This window comes from Eubalaena glacialis, chromosome 11 (genome assembly GCF_028564815.1).
Source record: "Eubalaena glacialis isolate mEubGla1 chromosome 11, mEubGla1.1.hap2.+ XY, whole genome shotgun sequence".
NCBI classification, from domain to species: domain Eukaryota; kingdom Metazoa; phylum Chordata; class Mammalia; order Artiodactyla; family Balaenidae; genus Eubalaena; species Eubalaena glacialis.
Window position 1 is genome coordinate 17,446,747 of NC_083726.1, and position 22,657 is coordinate 17,469,403.

The window sequence follows — 22,657 nt, forward strand, 5'->3', positions numbered from 1 at the left end:
CACAAAATAAATATTTTTCAAATTGAACAACATTAACAAAACACTCCAATACCCGACACTGTCAGAATTCTGCAAATACACTTCAGTTTTAAAGCATACTTAAGAAACAATATAGGATGGGATAGGGAGGGTGGCAGGGAGGCTAAAGAGGGAGGGGATATGGGGATATATGTATACTTACAGCTGTTTCACTTTGTTGTGCAGCAGAAACTAACACAACATTGTAAAGCAATTATACTCCAATAACGGTATTAAAAAATATATACAGATAACTTTGAGTTTAAAATAAATTTATTTTCAATATTATTTGATATGACTAGACTTACAAGACCTGCATCACATGCACCTGTCTCAAAGCTGAAACGGAGACCTTTCAAAAAACCGTGACCAAAACAATGACAACAACAACAAAAACCAGTCACACTCAACCTGTCTATAATCTTTGCTAAGTGACTATTTCACACATTATCAGGCAACAAAATGATCATTAAATATCTTAGAGTAAAGAAGGCTCAGTATTTCTACCAAGGGTGGAAAAGTTAAATGCCACTAACTACAAAAATCTGAGCTTCTTAGAACAACAAAAACATCATGTTACAAATATGAGCATTAAATACAAACTGTGCTGAAACCTTAATTCGGCTGGGAATCAAAATTCAGAAGACCCACTTTCCCATTAAGAAACTTACTGCTTACTTAATAAGAAGAAAACAATAAAGCCACAGGAGCTATATAAATAAGTCTTCCAAAACCTAATTCATCTTAGTGACTGGCTACCCAACAATGTAATTCAAATTCATGCCCCAAATAAAATTACAGAAGACTATGTGAGATGGCTCTAAGTCTCTCACAAATAGATGAAGTCTTGTTATAAAGTAGCAATTTTAAGTCCATCAGAGATACGCATCACAACAATCACAATATGTTCCAGGGTCTGCCAGATGCTCTAAGGGCTATATCACATTTTCTCATGTGAGTTCTTCCAAAAGCTACATCCTTACTGTAGAAGCAAAGTTAAAGAAATATGATCGCTTGTCACAGTCTACTTTTAGTCATGCTAAAGAAGTTATGAACAGGAACTAATGGTCTACCTAAGTTATATTCCTTGTCTTGCTATCCTTAAAAAAAAAAAAAAAAAGCCCTGATGTTTCCACTACCCCTATCTTTTGAGTATCATTACATATACCTACTTACCTTTCTCTAAGTTCACTGATAAGATCCAGCTTTTTCATGACTACTTGAAGTGGAAAGAGTTCTTCATCTTTAAATGTTTTCTATCAGGGAGGGGAAAAAGGCAGAGAAGTTGCACTTGAAGGACAGGTTTCTCAGGTCAGTAATAAGGGAAGTGTGAAACCTCAGATCTCATTTTTATTCCATAAGTAATAGCAATACACTTACCATTTGTGTGCCAACACTTAGTGCCAAAGAAACAATAAGTCGTCGTTGCTTTGTGCTTGGTCCATTTAGAGTGTTTTCAGCCAAAACTAGAGCAGAAAGCACATCAAGACGCTGTTCACTATATTTTTTGTCAGAAATTACTCTTTTCTTAAAGATAAAAGAAAACAGGAAATATCAGCTTTAAATCTGAGGCAATAACAAAAGACGCAGAAGAAAAATTTCTCAGTTATCTTTTCCATGATTCAACTTAAGAGCACTTAGACAAATACTTTCCCCGTTCAGCTTCTTGTGATAATGTTAGATGCTTTACTGCCATAACATTATCGCTGAGCACTGTCAGGGACAGCAAATTACTAGGCATACTTCAAAATTACCGTATTAATGTAGTAAGAAAATCATTTCTTAAAAGAAGATGCATCATATTTTAAAAATGCATAATATGTCATTTTTTAATAGAACTGTGTTAATGCTGCAAGTTCAGAGTAAAGATAACCCTGATCACTCTAAGTAAAATCATAAAATACCATGGAGATTATAACCAAGAATACTGTGTTTGAAGAAACGGAGTACACAGGTTTAACTAGAAAACACAAATAAAACAACAGGAAGGGCAAACTAGAAAGATAATATAATTATGCTGAATACATACTAACTTTCATACCTTGGCCACAGAAATAGAATTAAGAGCCTGATGCTGAAGATGCTGTGTTATATGTGAGACTGAATCAGCCACAACCAGGCTTCTCCTGTAGAACATATGTTCTATTGCCTAAAAAGAATCAGAAGTGATTTTATGAAAATCAACTTAAAACATTTAGGCAAAATTACAGCATATCTTTATGACCTTGAGCTAGGTAGGTAAGACATTTGTAAATGAGAGGCAAAAAGCACTACCATAAAGGATAAGACTGGTAAATTCAACTATATTAAATTAATGATTTCTATTTATCAAAAGTCACTATAAGGAAAATTAAAAGACAAGCCAACGTATGAGAAAATATCTGCCACACACAAGGGATTAGTACACAGAATATGTAAAGACACCAAACAAATTAAACACTTTTTTAAAAAAAAGGCAAAAATTTCAATAGATAACTGAACAAAAGACATGAACATATTTTTCACAAAAGAAACACAGTTAATAGTATTAGACAAGATACCATCATTAACAATCAGGGAAATGAATGTTAAGTATGAAATCATTTATAAACACCAATGTGCACGTGCACACACACACAAACACACACAAAAGGCTGATGATACCAATGTTGGCCAGTTAGGGAACAATGGGAACTCTAATATATTGTGGGAGGTGTGTAAACTGATAGAACTACTTTGGAAAACAATCTGGCATCATCTTGAAAAGCTGATTATGTACATATCACAGAACCCAGCAATCCACTCACAGGTATACAATACTTCAGAAAAACTTCTGCAAAATTACACCAAGAGACATATACAAAAATGGCAACATTATTTATAATAGCAAAAACTGGAAAAAAACCCAAAAGTCCATCTCCAGGAAAGCTACACAATAATGAAAATTAATGAACTACAGCTACTCATCCCAACATGGTTAAGTTCAAATAAAAAATTTTGAGTAAAATGAACCAAGCCAAAGAATACATGAAGAATACATTAATACAAATTTCAAAAACATAACTAAACCACGAATGATTGATAAATTCATTCATATGTGCCAAACTAAAAAGAAACAAGGGAATGATAAAATTCAGGGCTGTGGTTCCTCTGAGGAGGTAGCATAGGATGCGATTCGGGAGGGACAACACAGGGGCTTTGAAAATATTGGTAACATTCTATTTCCTAAGTGGGATGATAGGTTTTTAAGTGTTTATTATTTTTTAAATTATGCTTATATATTAGATATAAGATATATATGCATCTATATATACTCTTCTGTATTTGTATTTCATAAAAAATAACTGGTAATACCTTAAAGAAAAAAATGCTAAAAATCTAAAGACACAATCTCCAAACTATCTTTATTTCCTAAACAAATCTAAAGCCACTATTAGCAGAAATTTACTAGCAAATCTTTATTTCAGTTTTTACAAAAGGTTAAAAGTGGGCTCTCCTGCCTGTAAGGAGTTTCTTTTTTTTATTTATACAGAGTATGCTAAGAAGCATTTTACCACATTTTCAAAAGTATTCAAATCCCAAAATTATAACACTTTCTCTAAATTACAAAATAAACAGCCTCCTGCTGACTAGCCTCATATGCATTTGAATACTATAAAATAATATTAACGTCTCATGCATTTTTAAAACTCATGCAACATGCTTAAAACTTCCGTGAGTAAAACTTTACCAATACTTAGGCTAACCTTTTCATTTTCCTTCTTTTCTCTTTCACTACATGTTCACTTTTAATAAAGTTTATTCATAGAAAACTACTCAGAAATTTCTTTCAGTGGCTAGTTCCGTTATCCAACTGAGAGATAAGTACACTTTTCCATAATTTTTTTATTCTCATAATCAAGAAGTCAAATCTTAACCAAAAAAAAAAAAAATCCTGCTTTAAGCTCGCATCATCTCTCAATTATAATGGCAAGGTAAAATAATCTAAAACCTACCTTGAGAAGTTCAACAAGCCTGCATAATGCCTTAACTGATGTTTTGGTCATTGGCTTTTGCATGGACATGTAGAGATTCATTGTGGTTTTAATAATGGTACTAATACTATATGCATATAAAAAGCCCTATAAAAAATAATATAAAACATTGATTATAATCACAAGAAAAGGTTTCATTTCTTCAAGATTTCATTCTCTATGTAATAATAATTCTTCTTCAACTTGCCAATAACTAGTGTTTTTAAAGTTCATTTTAAAGTCAGCTCTTAAGATTTTGAAACATTCTTTCTTACACAATGTTATACATGGTGGTTAAGTTTCAAAGCAGCCCTTAAAAGTTATGTAACCTATCACTTACCAGAAGTTTAGTACGGTTGACATTACAGCATATAACCACAGTTAAAGAATCTTTCCATTAAAACAAAACTTTCAGAGGAACGATTTGGATGTCAGGAAGATATCTATTCATCCTTATCTTACCTGCCAGGCAAGAGGATAAAGACTCCTATCTGCTGCAGCTTAAGACAAGAGCTGAGGACTCTAAGGAAGTAGGAATTGAAAAATGAGGAGAAAGAGAGCTGCTCTCTGGCCAGTACAGAGATCCAACAGTATTTCTCAGTTCCAAGCGAATCCCCGTTTCTTTTTCACCCAGGCCAATCCCTACTATCCATCTGCTACCATGTCCCCTGCTTATGCTGGTGCTATTCAGACTTTCTCTCCTTCCAGCCCAATAAGAACAGATTCTCTCCTATCCTTCTATTTATGAAGGAAGCCACAGGTCTTTTAAGGTTTAAAAAAAAAATTTAGTGCTAGTAAACCCAGGGAAACAGTATAGAACACAAAACAGGAAAAAGGGTATTACCTCTCAAATATATTTTCATTTAGATCCAAAAAGGACACAGAGGAACATAATGATGGAGATTCTTTAGGTTTATAAAGAAGGACCAAAAAAGATACATGTACAGTTTAGAGATGAACTACGTTATTGTGAATATATCCAATGAGCCACAGGGCAGAAGCTATATGCCAGTGATTCTCAACCTTTTTCTCCTGCTCTACCATCAGTAACAATGGCTCACTAAAGGAGTGATACTCAACAGGGGGAGAGGGTATTTTTGTGAACCAATAATAGCTCTGTGGTGAAGAGATGGGATAAAATTAAGAGAACTAAGAAATGAGAGAGAAGGTAGCATCCAAAGCGGTGACAATAAGACCAAAGCTTGGGGCATACATGCAGGAAAGAGCCACAAGTCTTACCTTGTCAGCTACAGGACTATTACACCAGACTCTGCCCTACTGCAGCACTGGGAAAAGTTAAAAAGCAGAGACAAGGAACAGCAAAAGTATAACTCTAAGGCAGGTAAAAAAAAAAAAGGGAGTTTCTTTTTTGTGGGGGAAAGGGGGCAGAGAACTCATGGACCAATAGTACACCATTCCTTGATGGTCATTAATTTGTGAAGGACATACACGAAAGATGTATTTTAAACATCTAAATGGGGAGGGGGGAGGTCTGGGGTCTGTTTCTGTTAACTGCAGAATAATTTGGACCAACCTTTCCACAGAAAACAACTAGGAAATCTGGGCAAAACATTTTTAAAATCTCTTGAAAAGCATCAAAGAGCTATCAAGAAAATAAGAAAATACAAGGCCAAGACCTGGGAGAAGACAGAAACCCAGAGACATGAGCCTGGCATTTGTGGCTGCTTTCCCACAGAGGCATCTGCCCATTCCCAAAGAGGGTAGTAAAGACAGAAGCCAAACGTATCTTTCAACAACCCCCACAAGGGAAGGAGGGTAAAAATACGAGTTCACGGCCCATCAAGGAGGGGAGGGGGTCCTGGCAAATCACCTAGGCTCTGAGTTGGGTTCTTAAAAACTACCCCCTAGAAAGTAAGCGTGAACTAGAAAAGACAGCCATCACAGAATTTAGGTCCCACTTTAAGTCATCTCAATCCATGACTGGGCTGAGGTGATCTGGGTGCTACTTGTCCTAGACTAGCTGTGTATCAGAAGCAAAAATTAAATCCTCTCTGGAGGAGGAAAAACAATACCCAGATCCTCAATTATATCTACAGTTTTTCCATATACAACATGCGTTATTAAAAATAACAAGGCATACAAAGAGATAAGACATATCCAAAAACAAACAACAACAACAAAAAATAGATAATGGAAAGATCTAGATAATGAAGTAATTAGACACGGGCTTCAAAATAGTTATGTTGAATATGCTGAAGAAATAAAACACAAAATTATTTCATAAAAGAACTGGAAACTATAAAAAAGAAACAAACTGAAAAGTAAAATAATTAAAATTAAGAACTCAGAAAAAAATAAAAGAAGTCAGCAGATGGGTTTAATAGCAGGTTAGATGTAACTGAAAAAATAATTAGAACAGAAAGAGAATAGAACAGAAATAGTACTTAAAGAGTTAATGACTGAGAATTTTCCAGAAATTCCAGAAGTTCTACAAATCCCAAGCAGCACAAACACAAAGAAAACCACACATAGGTTCATCAAAGTAATATCGCTAAAAACCAAAAAGTAAATCTTATAAGCAATTAAACAAAGACACATATTGAAAAAGCAACAAAACTGACAGCTGACTTCTCAACAAAAACAAAATTAAAAAAATTAAATGAAATACTAACAGGTATTCCGCAAGGAGAAAGATGAGGAGATGCCGGAAGGATAAAAAACAACAGAATGGGTAAATATATGGGTAAATCTAAATGAATACTATTAAAAACAACAGCAACAATGCCTTATAAGATTTAAAATATATACAGAATCAAAATACACAGCAGCAGCACAGGTGAGAGAGGGATAAATAGAATTAAAGTGGCTTAAGATTCTTTTACTGTCTGGAAAGTGGTGAAACTACTGATTTATATTGGAGTTGAATGTTCAGTAATGCATCTTAGTATCTCTACAGTAACCACTACAAAAACAGTAAAATACTGAATTAATAAACCAATAGAAGGAAGAATGAAATAATTAAAATAATTCAAAAGAGAGCAAGAAAGGAAAAGAATAGGGACACAGAACAAGTGAGACAAATAGAAAGCAACTAATCAGGTGCTAATTTTAAATCTAAATATCAGTATTGACATATACAGAAAACGGTTTTATAGGGGAGAAATACAGGCTGCTTATAGGAGACACACATTAAATAAAGAAGTCAAACAGGTTGCAAGTAAAAGGATGACAACAGATGGACCACGCAGACCTTAATTAAAAGAAAACTGGTACAGCTAGGTTACTATCACAAACAAAAGACCTATGACAAAAAGCATTACTAGAGATAAAAAGGGACATGTCACAATGATAAAAGGTTTGACTCACCAGTAAACTATAACAATTCTAAATGTTATGCACTTACTTCGTCTCAAAATATATAAAACAAAAGCTAACAAAGCTACGAAGGATAAATAGAAAAATCCACAATAATAGTGGGAGATTTTAACCCAGCTGTCTCAGTAACTGATATATTCATATTCAGACAAAATCACTAACAAACATGACCCTACTTGATATATATAGAACACCACAACCAACAAAAAGCAAATTACATTCTTTTTACATATACATGAAATGTTTGCCAAAGCTGTCCACAGGCTGGGCCACAATGCAAATCTCAACAAACTTCAAAATATTGGAAGTATTTTAGTATTGCTAGAAATCAATAATAAAAAGATAACTAGAAAACCCTCATGCATTTAGAAATTAAGAATTTTATTTCAAAATAACCAAGAGAGCAAAGTAGAAATCACAATAAATTTTTTTTAATATTCTGAACTAAAGAATAATAAAAATACAACACATCAAAACTTATGCGATACAGCAAAAAAGTCATGCCTTGGAGGGAGTGTAGAGATTTAAATGCACATATTAGAAAATCTAAATTAATTAAGTCAAACAGATCCAAACATACATAACCAAATCAATTTTCAGTTTTAAAAACAAAAACACATCCCACCCTTTACAATTTATTCAAAGTGTACCTTCTGTACATTGGATTAACAAAGAAATGACCCCCCCCCCAAATATTCTAAGTAAGAAGATGCAACTACCTGTATAAAAACATTACATCTATTGGTGAGGTCTTCAGCAAATTTATCCATTCTCTGCTCTTTAGATAAAATAGATTCCATTTTCATCATCCATGAGCTCACAAAGACGTAGTAAGACTGCACATCTCTAACAAAGGAAAATATTGAGGTTATTCAGCACAGGAAAGAAAATTTACTTCCATTTCTTCATACTGGATGGAGTATTTCTCTGCAGCAGCCACTTCATCTTTCTTGTTTTCAATATATACATATATCATATATACAAATATAATTTACATAAGCAGCAAATATTTACTGAATGCCTTTACATGCCAGGCACTGTTTCTCAGTACTAAAAACAAAAAAGGGCAGTAAACACAATAAAAAAATCTCTGCCCCCACGAAGCTTACATTCTAGAAAGGAGACTTGTATAATAAAGAAATCAGAAACTGAAATCTGTAAGATGTCAGATATGTGCTATGGAAAAAATACAGCAGGGAAAAGAGCCACTGGGGTGGTAAGTACAATTTTAAATACAGTGATCAAAGTAAGCTTATTGTAAAGCTGATTTTGAGCCAAGATTTGAAGAAGTTGACTAAGTAATCCATGCAAATATATAGATGAGAATTTTAGGAAAGTAAATAACAAATGCAATCATCCCAAAACAGCAGTTTGTCTGGCATGTTCAAGTAATAACAAAGAAGTCAGCATGACAGGAGCACAGAGGGCAGAGATGAGAACAGAAAAGATCAGAGAGGTACAGGGGTCAGGGGCTTGGAGGAATAGGAAAAATGGAGAGTGGAAAGAGGATTTGTGTAATGCCTGGTAGGGCAGTAAGGACTTCAGTGGAAAGCCTCTAGAGGATTTGAGCAGAGTGACCTACTCTAACTCTGAAGAGGATCAATATCACTTTGACTGGTATGTTGAAAATAAACTATAAAGGGGACAATGGTAAAAGCAGGAAAACCACTTAGGAAGCTCCTGTGATAACGCAGGAAAAAGGGGATGACAGCTTGAACCAGAGATGAATGGAAGTTGTCAGAATCTGAATATAAAAGCTTACATTTACTGAATGCTTACTATATATGCCCAGCCACTGTTATAAGCACTTTACACAAATTAACTCATTAAACCCTCACATTAACCTTATGAGGTTAAGTATTACGATCTCCATTTTACAGAAGAGGAAACTGACACACAGAGAAGTAATGTGCCCAACATCATACAACTAGTACACAGCCGAGCCAGGACTTCAGCCCAAATCTAGGAAGCCTTCCCATCGTGGAAAAACTAACTAATATAATTCTACTATGCAGGCTGCTTACTAACACTAAATCACTGTATCAATGCATCTCAAATTAGTCAAGATGAGAACTTTTAGCCCACAAGCTATTTAAGCTATACTTCTTTATTTTAAAAACAATTAAGTTTAATTTTAATTAATTCAATCAACTCTGAGAAAAATTATTTCTTCTGAGCCAGGATTCCATTAGACAAAAGACACCAATAGCTGCACTTCTGGCTTTGCCTCAAATGGCACTAAAATGTATTATTTGACTTGTGGATGATTTGATTTAGAAGTCTGGAACACAGAGTAAGAGCACAGTCCTAGGGCAATGCCTCCACTTTAAGGAGAGGCTGTGATCAGGACTCAAGCAGGGATACAATGCACAGAAGGGAACAGTAAAGTCACGAGCAGGGACAGAAGGAAGAGGCCTACAACAGCAATCAAGTTGATGGCAATAACATTAAGACATATCATAATCATAACATAATGTTACTGATTAAGTCAGTAACATTAAGAAGAAGGCTAGGGGCTTCCCTGGTGGCGCAGTGGTTGAGAATCTGCCTGCCAATGCAGGAGACACGGGTTCGAGCCCTGGTCTGGGAAGATCCCACATGCCGCGGAGCAACTAGGCCCGTGAGCCACAACTACTGAGCCTGCGCGTCTGGAGCCTGTGCTCCGCAACAAGAGAGGCCGCGATAGTGAGGGGCCCGCGCACCGCAATGAAGAGGGGCCCCCACTTGCCGCAACTGGAGAAAGCCCTCGCACAGAAACGAAGACCCAACACAGCCAAAAATAAATAAATAAATAAAGGAGTTCCTTTAAAAAAAAAAAAAAAAACCTGTTTAAAAGAAGAAGGCTAATACACAGTCAAAGGCAGTCAAGAATCACTCAGTTTTAGATCACACTACACGGGATAAAGCAGAGGTTTGTCTGTCACTCCACCCATCATTCCTACATCCAGACACCAGATAATCTTTATCTCCTGTAAATATATAAAAATGAAACTGCTTCAAGTTTTAAAAAGCCAAGTTAATTGACAAAGTGAGTCCAAAAAGGGTCCTGTCAGATTGTCAGCTTCATTTCGAAGTACAAACAGGAGAAACACTAGGGAGAAAGAACAAATCTCCTGTCCTAATATAAAGCACTCAACAGTGTCAACACTTGTACGTCAACTGGGGGTTTGAAAGAAAGGTTCATACCTCTACCCTCCAAGGGCAGTATCCCCAGCATCAAAACGGTTGTGAACAAAAAGCAAAATGCAGCAACCTACAAACCTTGGACCCTAGTCAAAGAGGTGGCTGGGGCACTTGGCCACGTGGGGTCTAATGTATGGTGCGGAGGCAGGAAAACTGTCCCCCACTGCTTCCTCCTCCTCCACAATGAACTCTGGAGCCTGACTGGGACAGCCCTTAGTCACTTCCTCAACTTTTTCTAAAATGTCAGACAAAGCTCATGCTGATCACACCATCTCCTCTCTCCTGCGTTTCACTTTAGTGTTGTGAATTTTAGGTTTCTTTGGCAGTTATGAGGAGAATGAAAAAGACATTGCCCCCTTCAGCTCAAAGGAGCTCTATAGTGACTGCAGAGAGGTATGTTTTTGAAATTAAAGAATTTAGAAATATTGAAATGTTATCACACGGGGGAGGGGGGGGGGTCTTTGAAAGTCAACTTATTCAATCTTTTACATAATAAGACTCAGTTCCTCCAGCACCTTGGACTGATGGTCATCTCTATTCTGCCTACGTAGCTCTAGTGAAAGGGTACATTACCTCTCAGGGCAGCCTACACAACTCTGCCGCAAAGGCTCTAGAGTAGGACGGGCATGGGTTTGCATGCCTCCTCTGATACGTACCCAGCTGTGTGACCTGGCAAAGTTCATTTCTCTAAGCCTCATTTTCCTTATCTGAAAATGGGATAAAAATATAGAGAAACACTATAGAGTAGCGTTAAGAGCTTGTGCTCTAGAGTTGGACTTCCCAGCTCTGCCACATATTAGCTGTTTCAATTTGGGTAAGTTCAATCTCTCTGTGTCTCAATTTTCTCACCTATAAAATGGACGTGACAACAGTACCTACCTCATAGGATTTTCTGATGATTAAAAAAGATGATACACATGAAGTTCCTGGAATAGTTATTGGCTTATAGAAAGCACAGGGTAAGTATTAGTTGTGACTTTGTTATTTCCCATATGAGAAGACTGTTACAGGGTTTACAAAAGACAATGTGTTTAAAGCCTTTAGCATAATGCCTACTCCATAGTTGTAAGCTTGATAATGTTGGCAATTATTATTAATATCTGTCACCTTCATCTTTTGGTTCTAATTCAACTTCCTGGAGCCACAGAGATCAAATCTGTTCCCTCTTCAACCTGAATGCCCTTCAAATATTTAAAGAAATCTAATACATCATTCCTCAGATTTCTCTTTTAAAGGCCAAACTATATAGAGACTTTTCAATGAGTCTTCAAAGGTCATGGTTCTCAGATCTAACATCCTGATCAGGTTCATCTGGAGATGCGACAGTTTGTGGCCCTCTTAAAATGTGGCACCACCAAACACTCATTATAATCTGACCAGTAAGAATTTAATGGAACTACCAATTCCCCTAGCCTAGATATTGTAACTACTAGTTTCCATAACTTGGGTATAGTTATTAATGTAATCTAAGTACGAACTGACAGTTTTAGCAACTGCATCATACTGTTAAAGAATATTAGTCTCTGATAACTAAAACATACACATCTTTTTTTAAATTACTGCTACCAAGCCTGGTCCTGTCTCTCCATCCTACTGAGTTCACCTCTTTAATCTAAATCCAAACTTATGTCTTTATCCCTCCTCAACTCTGTTTCAGAATGTATTGGAGAGCCCTGAAATCTCTGCCATGAGTAGTCCTGCCTGAATTGACTTGTCACTCTCCACTGACTTTAATTATAGGACTTGGGAGTACTAAGAGATGCTTTAGGGGATCTCGTATATTCCAGATATACTCCTCTTTGCCCCACTGCACAGGAGTGACCCAATTTCCCCTCAATAGTCAAGATTAACAGAAAGTAGGTAAATATCCCTATTACCCTTTAACCACGTTACAGTTAAAAACCGTCCAGTACAGGGTCACTGGCAGAGTCCTGTGTCGCTTCCCTTAAAATCTTCATCCCAGTCAACGTGAAATTTTAGCAGTATACTCAAGTGACAATGTACAGTAAATTTAATTGTTAAGGCTATGTGATGAGAACATGGGGGCTCATTATACTATTTTCTCTATTTTGTGTATATTTGAAATTTTACATAGTAAGATAAGCTAAAAGATGTTAAGTATCAGAAGAAACTAAGAGTTAAAAGTGTTCTTTTAGGAAGCAGGACGAAGGCACAGGGGGGAATGGGGCAGAGGACAATCATTTTTTTCCTTTGAACCTTTAGTACTTTTTAACTTCTTAAATATGTGCATACATTACTTTCATAAAAATAAAGAAAAAAAAGGAGTGCATTAAATTAAAGTCAACTCCTGCAAAAATCAACATTGAGTCATGTACACACAATGTTCTAAATGTCATCAACTGGCATCTACTGCAGAGACTTCACTTTACACACAAAAATATTTAATGCACCTGACAAAAAGTACATGAATGTATGCACACATAACTGTATTTCCATAAAGTATAATTTGCCTACATCTTAAATTGAGTTTAAGCCTAAAACATTTAAAACAAAAAAACACTCCTAGAAAATAAATCTCCTAGAGATTGCCCAACGTTTTCTCTGGTAATGAGTAACTATGTCTGATCTTATAATTCAAATGCTTTCTGCATATTTAGAATCAGTGTAAGATCTGAAAATATAAACTATCTAAATATTTACATCATGGGTACTTATAAAACCTACTTGGTAAGTGACTGAGCTTTCTGCTGTAGGAAAGTATCTCTGTATATTTTAATGGCTTGAAGACTTTTTCTATCCAGAAGTTTGGCAGCTGCTGGTATTTTCTGGATCAAAAAATTGTCAGGAAACCAAATAATATTAGCAGTCAGAGTGATGGCTGGTACCTGAAATAGGAAATGAAAAAGGAGGGAAATCATTAAATGCAGGTTAAACAACAAACTGTTTAATAATCCCACAACATGCAATGGAAGACAACCTATTTCAAGAAAAATAATGATAAAAAGATACTCATTAATATGAGACAAGTTATGTTAATGTGGCACAGAGTAAAGGCATTCCTATATCTGCTGTGGAGCATGACACTAATTTTATTCTGCCTAAATATTAAACAACACACACACATACACTCACACACATTCACAGATTTTCAGATGAATAAAAATATGCAAAAATTAAACAGAAACTTGAGTCTTCATGACCTTTACTTTCACTCTATTTTAGTGAAAAAATACAAAATAAATATCCAAGATGGCTGGGTTCTCATGGTCACATATCACTTGATTCTATACACCATCTAAATTTTCAATTTTGAAAACAGGTGCCACATCATGGAAACAGCAAAGACAAAGAAAAAAATTGTTTTAAATTTTTTCCTACTTCAATAATGAGAATGGGTGGCAAGAAGAGAAAGCGAAGGAAAAGAAAGAGAAAAAAGTAGTAATAGCAAGTTAATGTATAGGAAAAAATGTGGAAAAGCATCCACTAATATGTATTTATACAACGTGGAATTATGGGGTATTTTCATTTACTATGTTACTTATTTCTGGAATGCTTAGATTTTTTTAAATGAATATTATGATATGATTTTTGTAATGATTATTACAAAATATTACAAAAATTATTATTTTTGTAAGCAGGAATAAAATACATTTTAAAATACCCAATTTTATCCAAAATCTTTTCCATCTATTCAAATTGAAAAAAATAGAAGTTGCAAGTTCTTACCTTCTTACAAATGTCCAATAAAGACTTATAAAACTTTTTATCAACAGTTCGAAAAATCTGAAAGTGCAATACAAAGAGTCCACAAATTCCTACATACTTGTCTCTCTGGTCAATTTCAGAAGGTTCTCCTTATAAAACAATAACATGAGAGAAAAACAGAATATACTTAAAATTCTGCTTTAAAGGAAATGAAAACGTTTAAATGAAAACCAAAAAATGCATGTTACATTACCAAGTTTGGCTTCTACATTTGCAAAAATTGAGCGAATACTATGTGCAAATTCTTCAGCAAAAGTGCTATTTTTTGACACAGATACTCCTCCATTGAGAGAATCAAACTGCTGTTCTATACAGGCCTAGACAGGAAACATTTAGAGAAATTTACACTCTCATAAGCTATTATGACTTAATATGCTATTAAACAGATTTAAATATAGAGTGATAAACTCCTACATTCATCATTTTGATTTTACTAACACTGAGGCTCAGGTTTTTACCTTAACCTAATATCTAAATCCTTCTAAATGGGAAATGTATATGTACTTATACATTTGAGTACGCCTTATGTGAAAGTAATAAAACTGAACCAAAATCTATAATTCTATATGAAGAGAAACAAACAAGAGATGCTTGGTGATGTACAGAAGGTGTATCTGATGAAGCATGGGAAAGCATGCTTTATTATTTTAATTTGCACTTTTAAGAGGCGACTTTATTTTTTCTGTTTACAATTACTTTCCTAACACTTTATTACATTATGTGTAGAAATGGCTCCTGGAAAAAGAATCAACAAAAAAATTCTTCTGAAATTAACAGATTAACAGTTAAATTGGTATAAACAAGAGTTGTGATCATTCTGTAAAAATTGTGATCATCTAAAATATAAATTAAAGGTAACCTTGAAGCAGATTTTAAATGGAACATACAGTTGACCCTTGAACAGGTGGGGGTTAATCCCCGTATAATTTAGAACTGGCCCTCTGCATCCACAGTTCCTCCACACACTTGCATTCAGCCAATCGTGGACTGTGTAATACTGTAGCGTTTACTATTGAAAAATATACATATATAAGTGCACCTGTGCAGTTCAAACCCATATTGTTCAAGGGTACTGTAATGCAATTTCTGGTGGATACTACCCAAAGCTGTGCCATCCAACAGAACTTTCTGTGATGATGAAAATGTTTTATATCTGTGCTGTCTGATATGATTGTTAGCCACAGCTGGGTTTTCCCCCAGCTTTACTGAGATATCACTGGCATATAACATATATAAGTTTAAGGTGCACAGTGTGATAATGAGATTACATGCGGCTATTAAGAATTTGCCATGTTGCTAGTGTAGCAGAGGAAATGAATTTTTTTTTTAATTAATTTACATTTAAACACCCACATGTGGTTAGAAGCTACCTGGATTGTGCAGATGCAAATTATATTCCCTGAGTAGGAAATTAAAACAGACTTATAAAAGGCTCTCTTACTAACCTAAATCTAGAGGTTAACAACAAACAAAATGCTTGACACAACTACTCAGATACTAACCCTTGAATAGTTTTATCCTTTTACATAATTTAAAAAACCCTTATCACAAATACAACCAGTATACTATTAATTTCATTTGCTACTAGATACTGATATAACTATATTTTAGTACATTAACCATGTTTTAAGCCTAAGCACTTTTAAAGAAAAATATAGTCACAACAATATGCTATAAAAGTGACCCACTACAATTCTGAGATGGGTCTACTAATATAAGCCCATTTATTACAGTCTGATACAGCGCTCATACCTGAAATATCATTCCATCAAGTAACTGCCCTTCTAGCTTCAGCAAGAACTTTTCAAATGGCTTTAGTTTTTCTTCCTGAATTCCAAATTTTGAAGGGTTGTGATGGACAGATTTCAGTAACCTTGTAGAAAAGTAGGAGAAAGACCTTTGATTTGCCTAATAAATTCTTGTATTAAAAATATTCCCAGAAATCAAAGTTTTATATTTGTATCACTTGTTTGGCTCTACACATTTGAAAATTTGAACAAAAACAATCCTAACGTATTTAATTTTCTAATCATACCTTTTTATATCATCTTAAATTCAGATCTGGTGCTTTCTAGATAACAGACATTTAGTGAATGCTTATAAATTGAATAAAACAAAATGCCTTGACTTTAAAAAGTTCTGGAGTATAAAACAAAATAAAACCAAGCTGAGAATAAACTATCATTCGTATAGAACAAGGAAAAAATGAATCTGAGTCCTAAGGTAGTCAAATTAACAACTACACTTTAAGAATTAGGATGCTTTATACAAGTATATCATACTCTCAAAAACCCTACCTGAAATTAAAAGAATGGTTACTGTCTTCAAAGAAAATCTGACATGAGATCCTTCTAAATACAGATCTTCAGGTCTCCTAACGGATCTGTACTATTTATATTTATTTATTTTTTTACTAATACATTACCTATACAAAGTAAGAGAGTATTTTAAACATTGGAATTGGCTCACCTTTTGTACATAGTCCAGTGGTCTTTCAATGTGATATGATTATCAATAATTTCATCCAGGGTAAGCAGAACTGCTAGCAGCTCTCCCAAGTGCTCATACGTAGTCTGTCAAAAAACCTTAAATGATTATCATTTAATCACTAGTCAGAAGTTAAGCTTCATGTGGATTTTTTAAGTTAAACACACTTGGGCTAATTACTAAATTAAAGCAGTGGGTAAATTAAACTACAGATGAAACTGTTAATCCTCAGATGGAACCATCAGCCTTACACTGGGAAACCCTTCACCCAATATTTCATCCTTAATCGTGATACTGTAGATTCTCTGAAGAGACCACTTGGAGAGTCTGCATTGGGCCAATACTAGGAAGAGTTACACTGATAGTGGGTCAGTAATGCCTCATCAACTTCACAGATGAAAGAGAACAAATGCAAAAAAAAAAAAAAAAAAAAAAAAAAAAAGAACTCCTTTAAGAGCCTTGCAGTAATTGTTGTACTCCCCAATCATACAAACTCCAAAGTAAAATATACTAAAAATTACAGTTTTACAGGTCAAGTTAAATTACTTTTACCTGAAAATGAACTCCAGTTGTCTCTATAATTTTGGGTGCAATCCTATAATAAAATAACACCCAAGTTAAAAAAAAAAAAAAAAATCTCCTTTTTTGTCACAGTTCATGTTTAAGGAAAACACATAAAAGCAGAAGCTCTTGGAATTTTAATATGTATTTATTTTTATTTAGGCTTTAGTCACTAAAATTTAAACGACCCAAAGAATTATTATCGTATTCCACTTTCCCAAGCAGATAACTTGTACATACAGAGACTGGGCTCTCCTTGCCTACACCCAACTCCTCAGTGGGTAGGTATATGTCAATATGCAGCCCATGAATAACCTTAGCCATTCAAACCTAAAGGATCTAACTTGGGATGGAGCTAAAGAAATAACAAAACTGGTATTTATTTCTTTCTAAACTATCAGAATTTCTCAATTTTCAACTAGAATCTTTGTTATCCCACCCAAACTGGCATTTGGGAACTAGACCTCTGTTCAGTTGGATTTATTGCTAGCATTCTCATTCCTACTGAAAAAACAATGCATACAAATGGGATTATACCAGAGTCAAAAGCCCCAGGATAATCAATTTTACTTCCTAGAGAGTCAATCTACTCAACAGTAAATAAATTAATACTTGTATATCAAAGCATATATAAATATTCCACAAGATAGAATATTTAAAAAATTAAACACAAAATTCAGACAAATTTCATCTTTCAAGGGCAGCAGTGTGGTAGTGGGGAGTCTCTTTGAATTACACATCAAGTACAGCAGGGGTTGGGGGGAGCTGTGCTCTCATTCCCTTCTGCCATGAGGAGAACTTCAGTGAGAGCACAGAACATAAAATAAATAACTGACTGACTGGAAAAACATGAGAATGAGAAACAGTTAACACAGTCTTTCACTTTATAAAGAGAGTTGAGATGCAGCATGGTATAGTAAGAACAACAATGAATGGACTGGTGACCAAAAGAGCAGTACCTAACTTGCTATGGAATCTTGGCAAATAATTCCTTTGGGCTTCAGTTATCTCTCTTCTCATAATTGAGAATCCCTAGTCATATACCTTAACAAAGTTTTGTAACATTATAATTAAGTAGTAAATAGGAAGAAGTTTAAGTATTCAGTTTTAATCAAATGCAAGATATTACTTTGTGGTGGTTAAGAATACTAAGGGCTCTATGAAAATTTGGTCTTTTTCTTGATTTAGGGCAGTGGTCCCCAAACTTGGAAGAGCATTAGAATTATTCACAAAAATTTTTCAGTGTAGATTACCTAGCCCCACTCCCCAAGATTCTGCAGCTTAAGAAAAGTGTCACATGATTCTAATCCAAGGACCGTTCAATGTAAAGGAAAGAGGAAATAAGTAGAGAGAACTTGGTACCTATACTAATTCTATATTAGCCTTTTTCTATACAGTCAGATTTCTTTAAGATTATTCTGTCAACATTCTCGTTCAGACAGACAATGGGCTCATTCACCATGGCAGAAACTGTCTTACTAACCTATGGATTACACACATCAAGTAGTGTTTAAAACATCATGAGTGTTCAAAGAACGCTGAATAAGTGAATGAAGGAATGAGTAAGTGAGTGAACAAACGAAAAACTTTCAGATATTTAGCTAGTTTAAGAAAAACATTTCCTGCATCTCTATTAAAAATGTAAAAACATTTCTAAAATCCATTACTTGTTACTGATATAGAGGGCAGCCAACTGATGGACTACATTCATCACCACTTCATAGCACCTCGTAACAAAACAAGACAGTTCCTGAAATGACAAGTTGAGTATATGTTACAAGTTGAGTAAATGTCACTATTTCTGACTGAATTTTATGGTAACAATGCTAAACAAAAACAAAATAGTTTTCTACTAAAAATCTCCAGTTAACCTGCAGCAAGACAACTTCAAGCATCCTTCAAGCAATCAGTTCTTAATTCACCTCCCAACGTTATTTCTACCTCTTTGCCCCTACAGCATTTCACGCATCCTTCTATTTTAAGTCTTGTTTTCATTACTCATATAATTCCTAACTGACAGAGACTGTCTTATTCCTTCTTTGAATGGCCACTGCCCAGTATGGTGGCTAACCCTCAACTACTTCTCAATAAATGTCTGCCTATTAAATGAATAAATGAGTGAACATCTGAATGAATGAAGAAGCTCAGAAGCTGCCAGTTTAGAAAGTATGACAATGAGGGGAAGGGGTCTTCAGAAGTCACTCTGAAATAACTTCAAATGTTTATTACCTTGAACCTTATCTATAAACAGGCTTGGCACACATCAAGTGAAATATTAATTATACCAGGAATATGTTTGTCATTAAATAGTTAACTCACATCTATCCTAAAATATTTAGAACCTAATTAAACCTATGGCTGCTCTAAACTGTAAGCTCTATGAGGGCCAAATTTCTGTTGGTTTTGTGCACTGCTGTATCCCAAGCACCAAGAACAGTTTCTAACATATGCTAGGCTCATAAAACATTTGCTGAATGTTTAAAAATGGAATCATATGCAGCTGTTAGATCCACAATTTAAATTTTTTGAAAGTGAAAATAATACATTTCAATTTTATTTAAACAGCTCTAGTTTTACATTTCTTATTAAACTTCTAAAAGTCTAATAAAAGCAGAGGAAAGAACAGAAAATGCAGGACAAATAGAAAGCACAAAACAAAAAGGCAGAAATAAGTCCAGATACTTAATACACTATTTATATAAGACAAATAGAAATAGAATTAACCAATTAAAACACAGAAATTTTCAGATTATATAAAAAAGCAAAATCCAGATAGATGCAGTTTTAAAGAAACACAACTAAAACATAATGACACTGAAAGGCTGAAAGAATAAAAAGAATTTAAAAAAAGAAAATGCTAACTAAAACAGAGCTGGGGCAATGATATTAATATCAAACAGATTTTATTAGCATTACTACAGCTAATGACCATATATGTAATTATATGTTACATACATAATTATTATCACAGCTTAAGAAGGTCACCACACAATAAAAGATTCCATTTACTGGGAATTATGAACAATTATAAACTTGTATGCACCAAATGAAACATCCTCAAAATAAGAAATACAAAATTTGACAAAACTAGAGAAACTGACACATTCACTTCAACCTTGTAAATTAACATTTCTTAGACTCCTGCCCAGCAGGTTTCCTGTTAGGTTCTGCCAACAGGTGGCATTAAAAGCAGACTAGAAGGCAGGAAATGGACATCCTTCCTACTTCTTGCTGTTTTTATCAACATAATCCAGGCAGGAGCAGTTCACCCCAGCAATGGCAGCTTGCCCCAGGCTCCTGCTGCTTCCAGCGCTACAGAACCAATCTTCAGCTTTAAACTCTACCAGCAGCAGCCAGGCAGGCGGCACTGCTTCCTCAGAGGTATGATACTAATTCCCTAGGGCTCCTCCTCCTATACCTCCCAGACTCTGGCAACCCAAACCTTTTCCCTTTTTTACCCTAGATGTAGAGGTGATATCTGCTTCCTCTGGCTTCCCTCACTGTTTTTTCTTTCAGCCCTCCAATTCTTATGGAACCAATTCTCTATATTAAATCTCCTCTTTTTTTTTTTCTCTTTCTTTCTTTAATTGAAGTATAGTTGATTTATAATACTGTGTTAGTTTCAGGTGTACAGCAAAGTGATTCAATTATATATATATTTCAGATTCTCTTCCATTATAGGTTATTACAAAAGACTGAGTATAGTTCCCTGTGCTATACAGTAAATCCTTGTTTACCTATTTTATGTATAGTATTGTGTATCTGTTAATCCCACACTCCTAATTTATCTCTCCCCACCGCCTTTCCCCTTTGGTAACCATAAGTTTGTTTTCTATGTTTGTGAGTTTGTTTCAGTTTTGTAAACAAATTCATTTGTATTATTTTTTAGGTTCCACATATAAGTGATATCACATAATATTTGTCTCTCTCCGTCTGACTCACTTCACTTAGTATGATAATCTCTAGGTCCAGCTCTGTTGCTGCAAATGGCATTATTTCACTCTTTTCTATGGATGAGTAATATTCCATTTTTGTATATATGTACCACATCTTCTTTATCCATTCATCTGTTGATGGACACTTAGGTTGCTTTCATATCTTGGCAATTATAAATAATGCTGTATCATTGGGGTGCATGTATCTTTCTGAATTAGAGTTTTTGTCTTTCAGAATATATGCCCAGGAGTGGCACTGCTGGATCATATGATAGGTCTATTAAATCTCCCCTTTTGAAATACCTCATGTGATTTGTTTTCTGGACTGAACCCTGACTGACACATACCATCACAGAGGATAATTTCAACAAAATGCTCTCAGTTAGGTAAGAAGACCAAAAAAAGTAGTAAAGATATAAAAGATTTGAATATAGTAGCATGCTTGATTCAATGAAATATATCAAATCTTATATCCAACAATCAGAAGGTAAGTGGGATTATGGGTACCGTTTCCTTATCTCCAATTCTTGCTTTTGTCATATTATATAAGCATTGCTTTTATAACAGAGAAACAGAAGTTATTTCACTCTTTTGATAAACCAAAAGACCTAGAATAACTAAAACTTTGCAGTGATGAAAAGCATACCTAAACTGAAACATCTGGTTAGAAGCATCATGTGCTGCTGCTTTTAAACCTCATCATTGCTCACATAACAGCTTAATGATCTCCATTAACAACTTTTTCTAACATAAAGTATCTTTTCCTACCAGGTACAAAATTTAAATTATTTTAAAAGGCATGGTGATAAACTGTCCATAAATGAAATTATACAAAGAAACGTATTTTGATAGCTTATCTCACTAAAAATGCTATGAAAATCTTCCAGGAATTACAATCTCCTTAAGTATCAATTTAATCCATCGCCAACTAAGTATCTTACCCTCACAGTACACATTCTTAGCATCTGAAGGTTTCATAACTCTTTTCTGATTATGTGTGATTTACTCAAACTTTTCAAAGAAAAGGCTCAATAAAAAGTAAAAACCATTTACCTGTAAGAATGAAATAAATCTCCCCATTTGAATTTGGCAATCACCTTCCACCATGCTGGAATCTGTAGCTTTAAAAGGCAACATGAAGAATATTTCAATTTTTTATTTTAATCAACACCAAAAGGAAAAATGTGATTTTTATTCATTAGGACATCTTCTAATCTGCATAGTATTGAAAACAGAATTTTTACACTGAAGAGAAAAATGAAACAATCATTAATCACACAATTAAAAGTACCATCTGTTTCACTACTTAATGAATTCAAGGAAAATCATCTAGCTACAGTGCTTTGTAATTTATAAAAATATCAAAATAAACTTCATACAGAATTTGCTGCTGCTTCATCACTGAGGTTTTTTTACCTG

General features: G+C 34.6%; 1 protein-coding gene across 3 annotated transcripts in view; it reads right to left on the minus strand.

Moving 5' to 3' along the window:
• WASHC4 (WASH complex subunit 4) overlaps positions 1 to 22,657 on the minus strand; it is a 56,198-nt gene that overhangs the window by 28,016 nt on the left and 5,525 nt on the right. For 2 of the 3 annotated variants that reach the window (XR_009702476.1, XM_061204204.1), the window contains exons 6-18: positions 22,292 to 22,359; positions 18,971 to 19,053; positions 17,295 to 17,337; positions 16,725 to 16,828; positions 16,008 to 16,128; positions 14,449 to 14,572; positions 14,217 to 14,344; positions 13,215 to 13,375; positions 8,066 to 8,192; positions 3,993 to 4,118; positions 2,060 to 2,167; positions 1,399 to 1,545; positions 1,195 to 1,274 (exon numbers count right to left, since the gene is read on the minus strand). Coding sequence is in view for 2 of the 3 variants with exons in the window: in XM_061204204.1 (XP_061060187.1) it covers positions 1,195 to 1,274; positions 1,399 to 1,545; positions 2,060 to 2,167; positions 3,993 to 4,118; positions 8,066 to 8,192; positions 13,215 to 13,375; positions 14,217 to 14,344; positions 14,449 to 14,572; positions 16,008 to 16,128; positions 16,725 to 16,828; positions 17,295 to 17,337; positions 18,971 to 19,053; positions 22,292 to 22,359 (1,420 nt within the window). In the remaining variant the exon portion in view is untranslated. The remainder of the gene's footprint in view (positions 1 to 1,194; positions 1,275 to 1,398; positions 1,546 to 2,059; positions 2,168 to 3,992; positions 4,119 to 8,065; positions 8,193 to 13,214; positions 13,376 to 14,216; positions 14,345 to 14,448; positions 14,573 to 16,007; positions 16,129 to 16,724; positions 16,829 to 17,294; positions 17,338 to 18,970; positions 19,054 to 22,291; positions 22,360 to 22,657) is intronic. The other variant, XM_061204205.1, reaches the window with a different exon arrangement.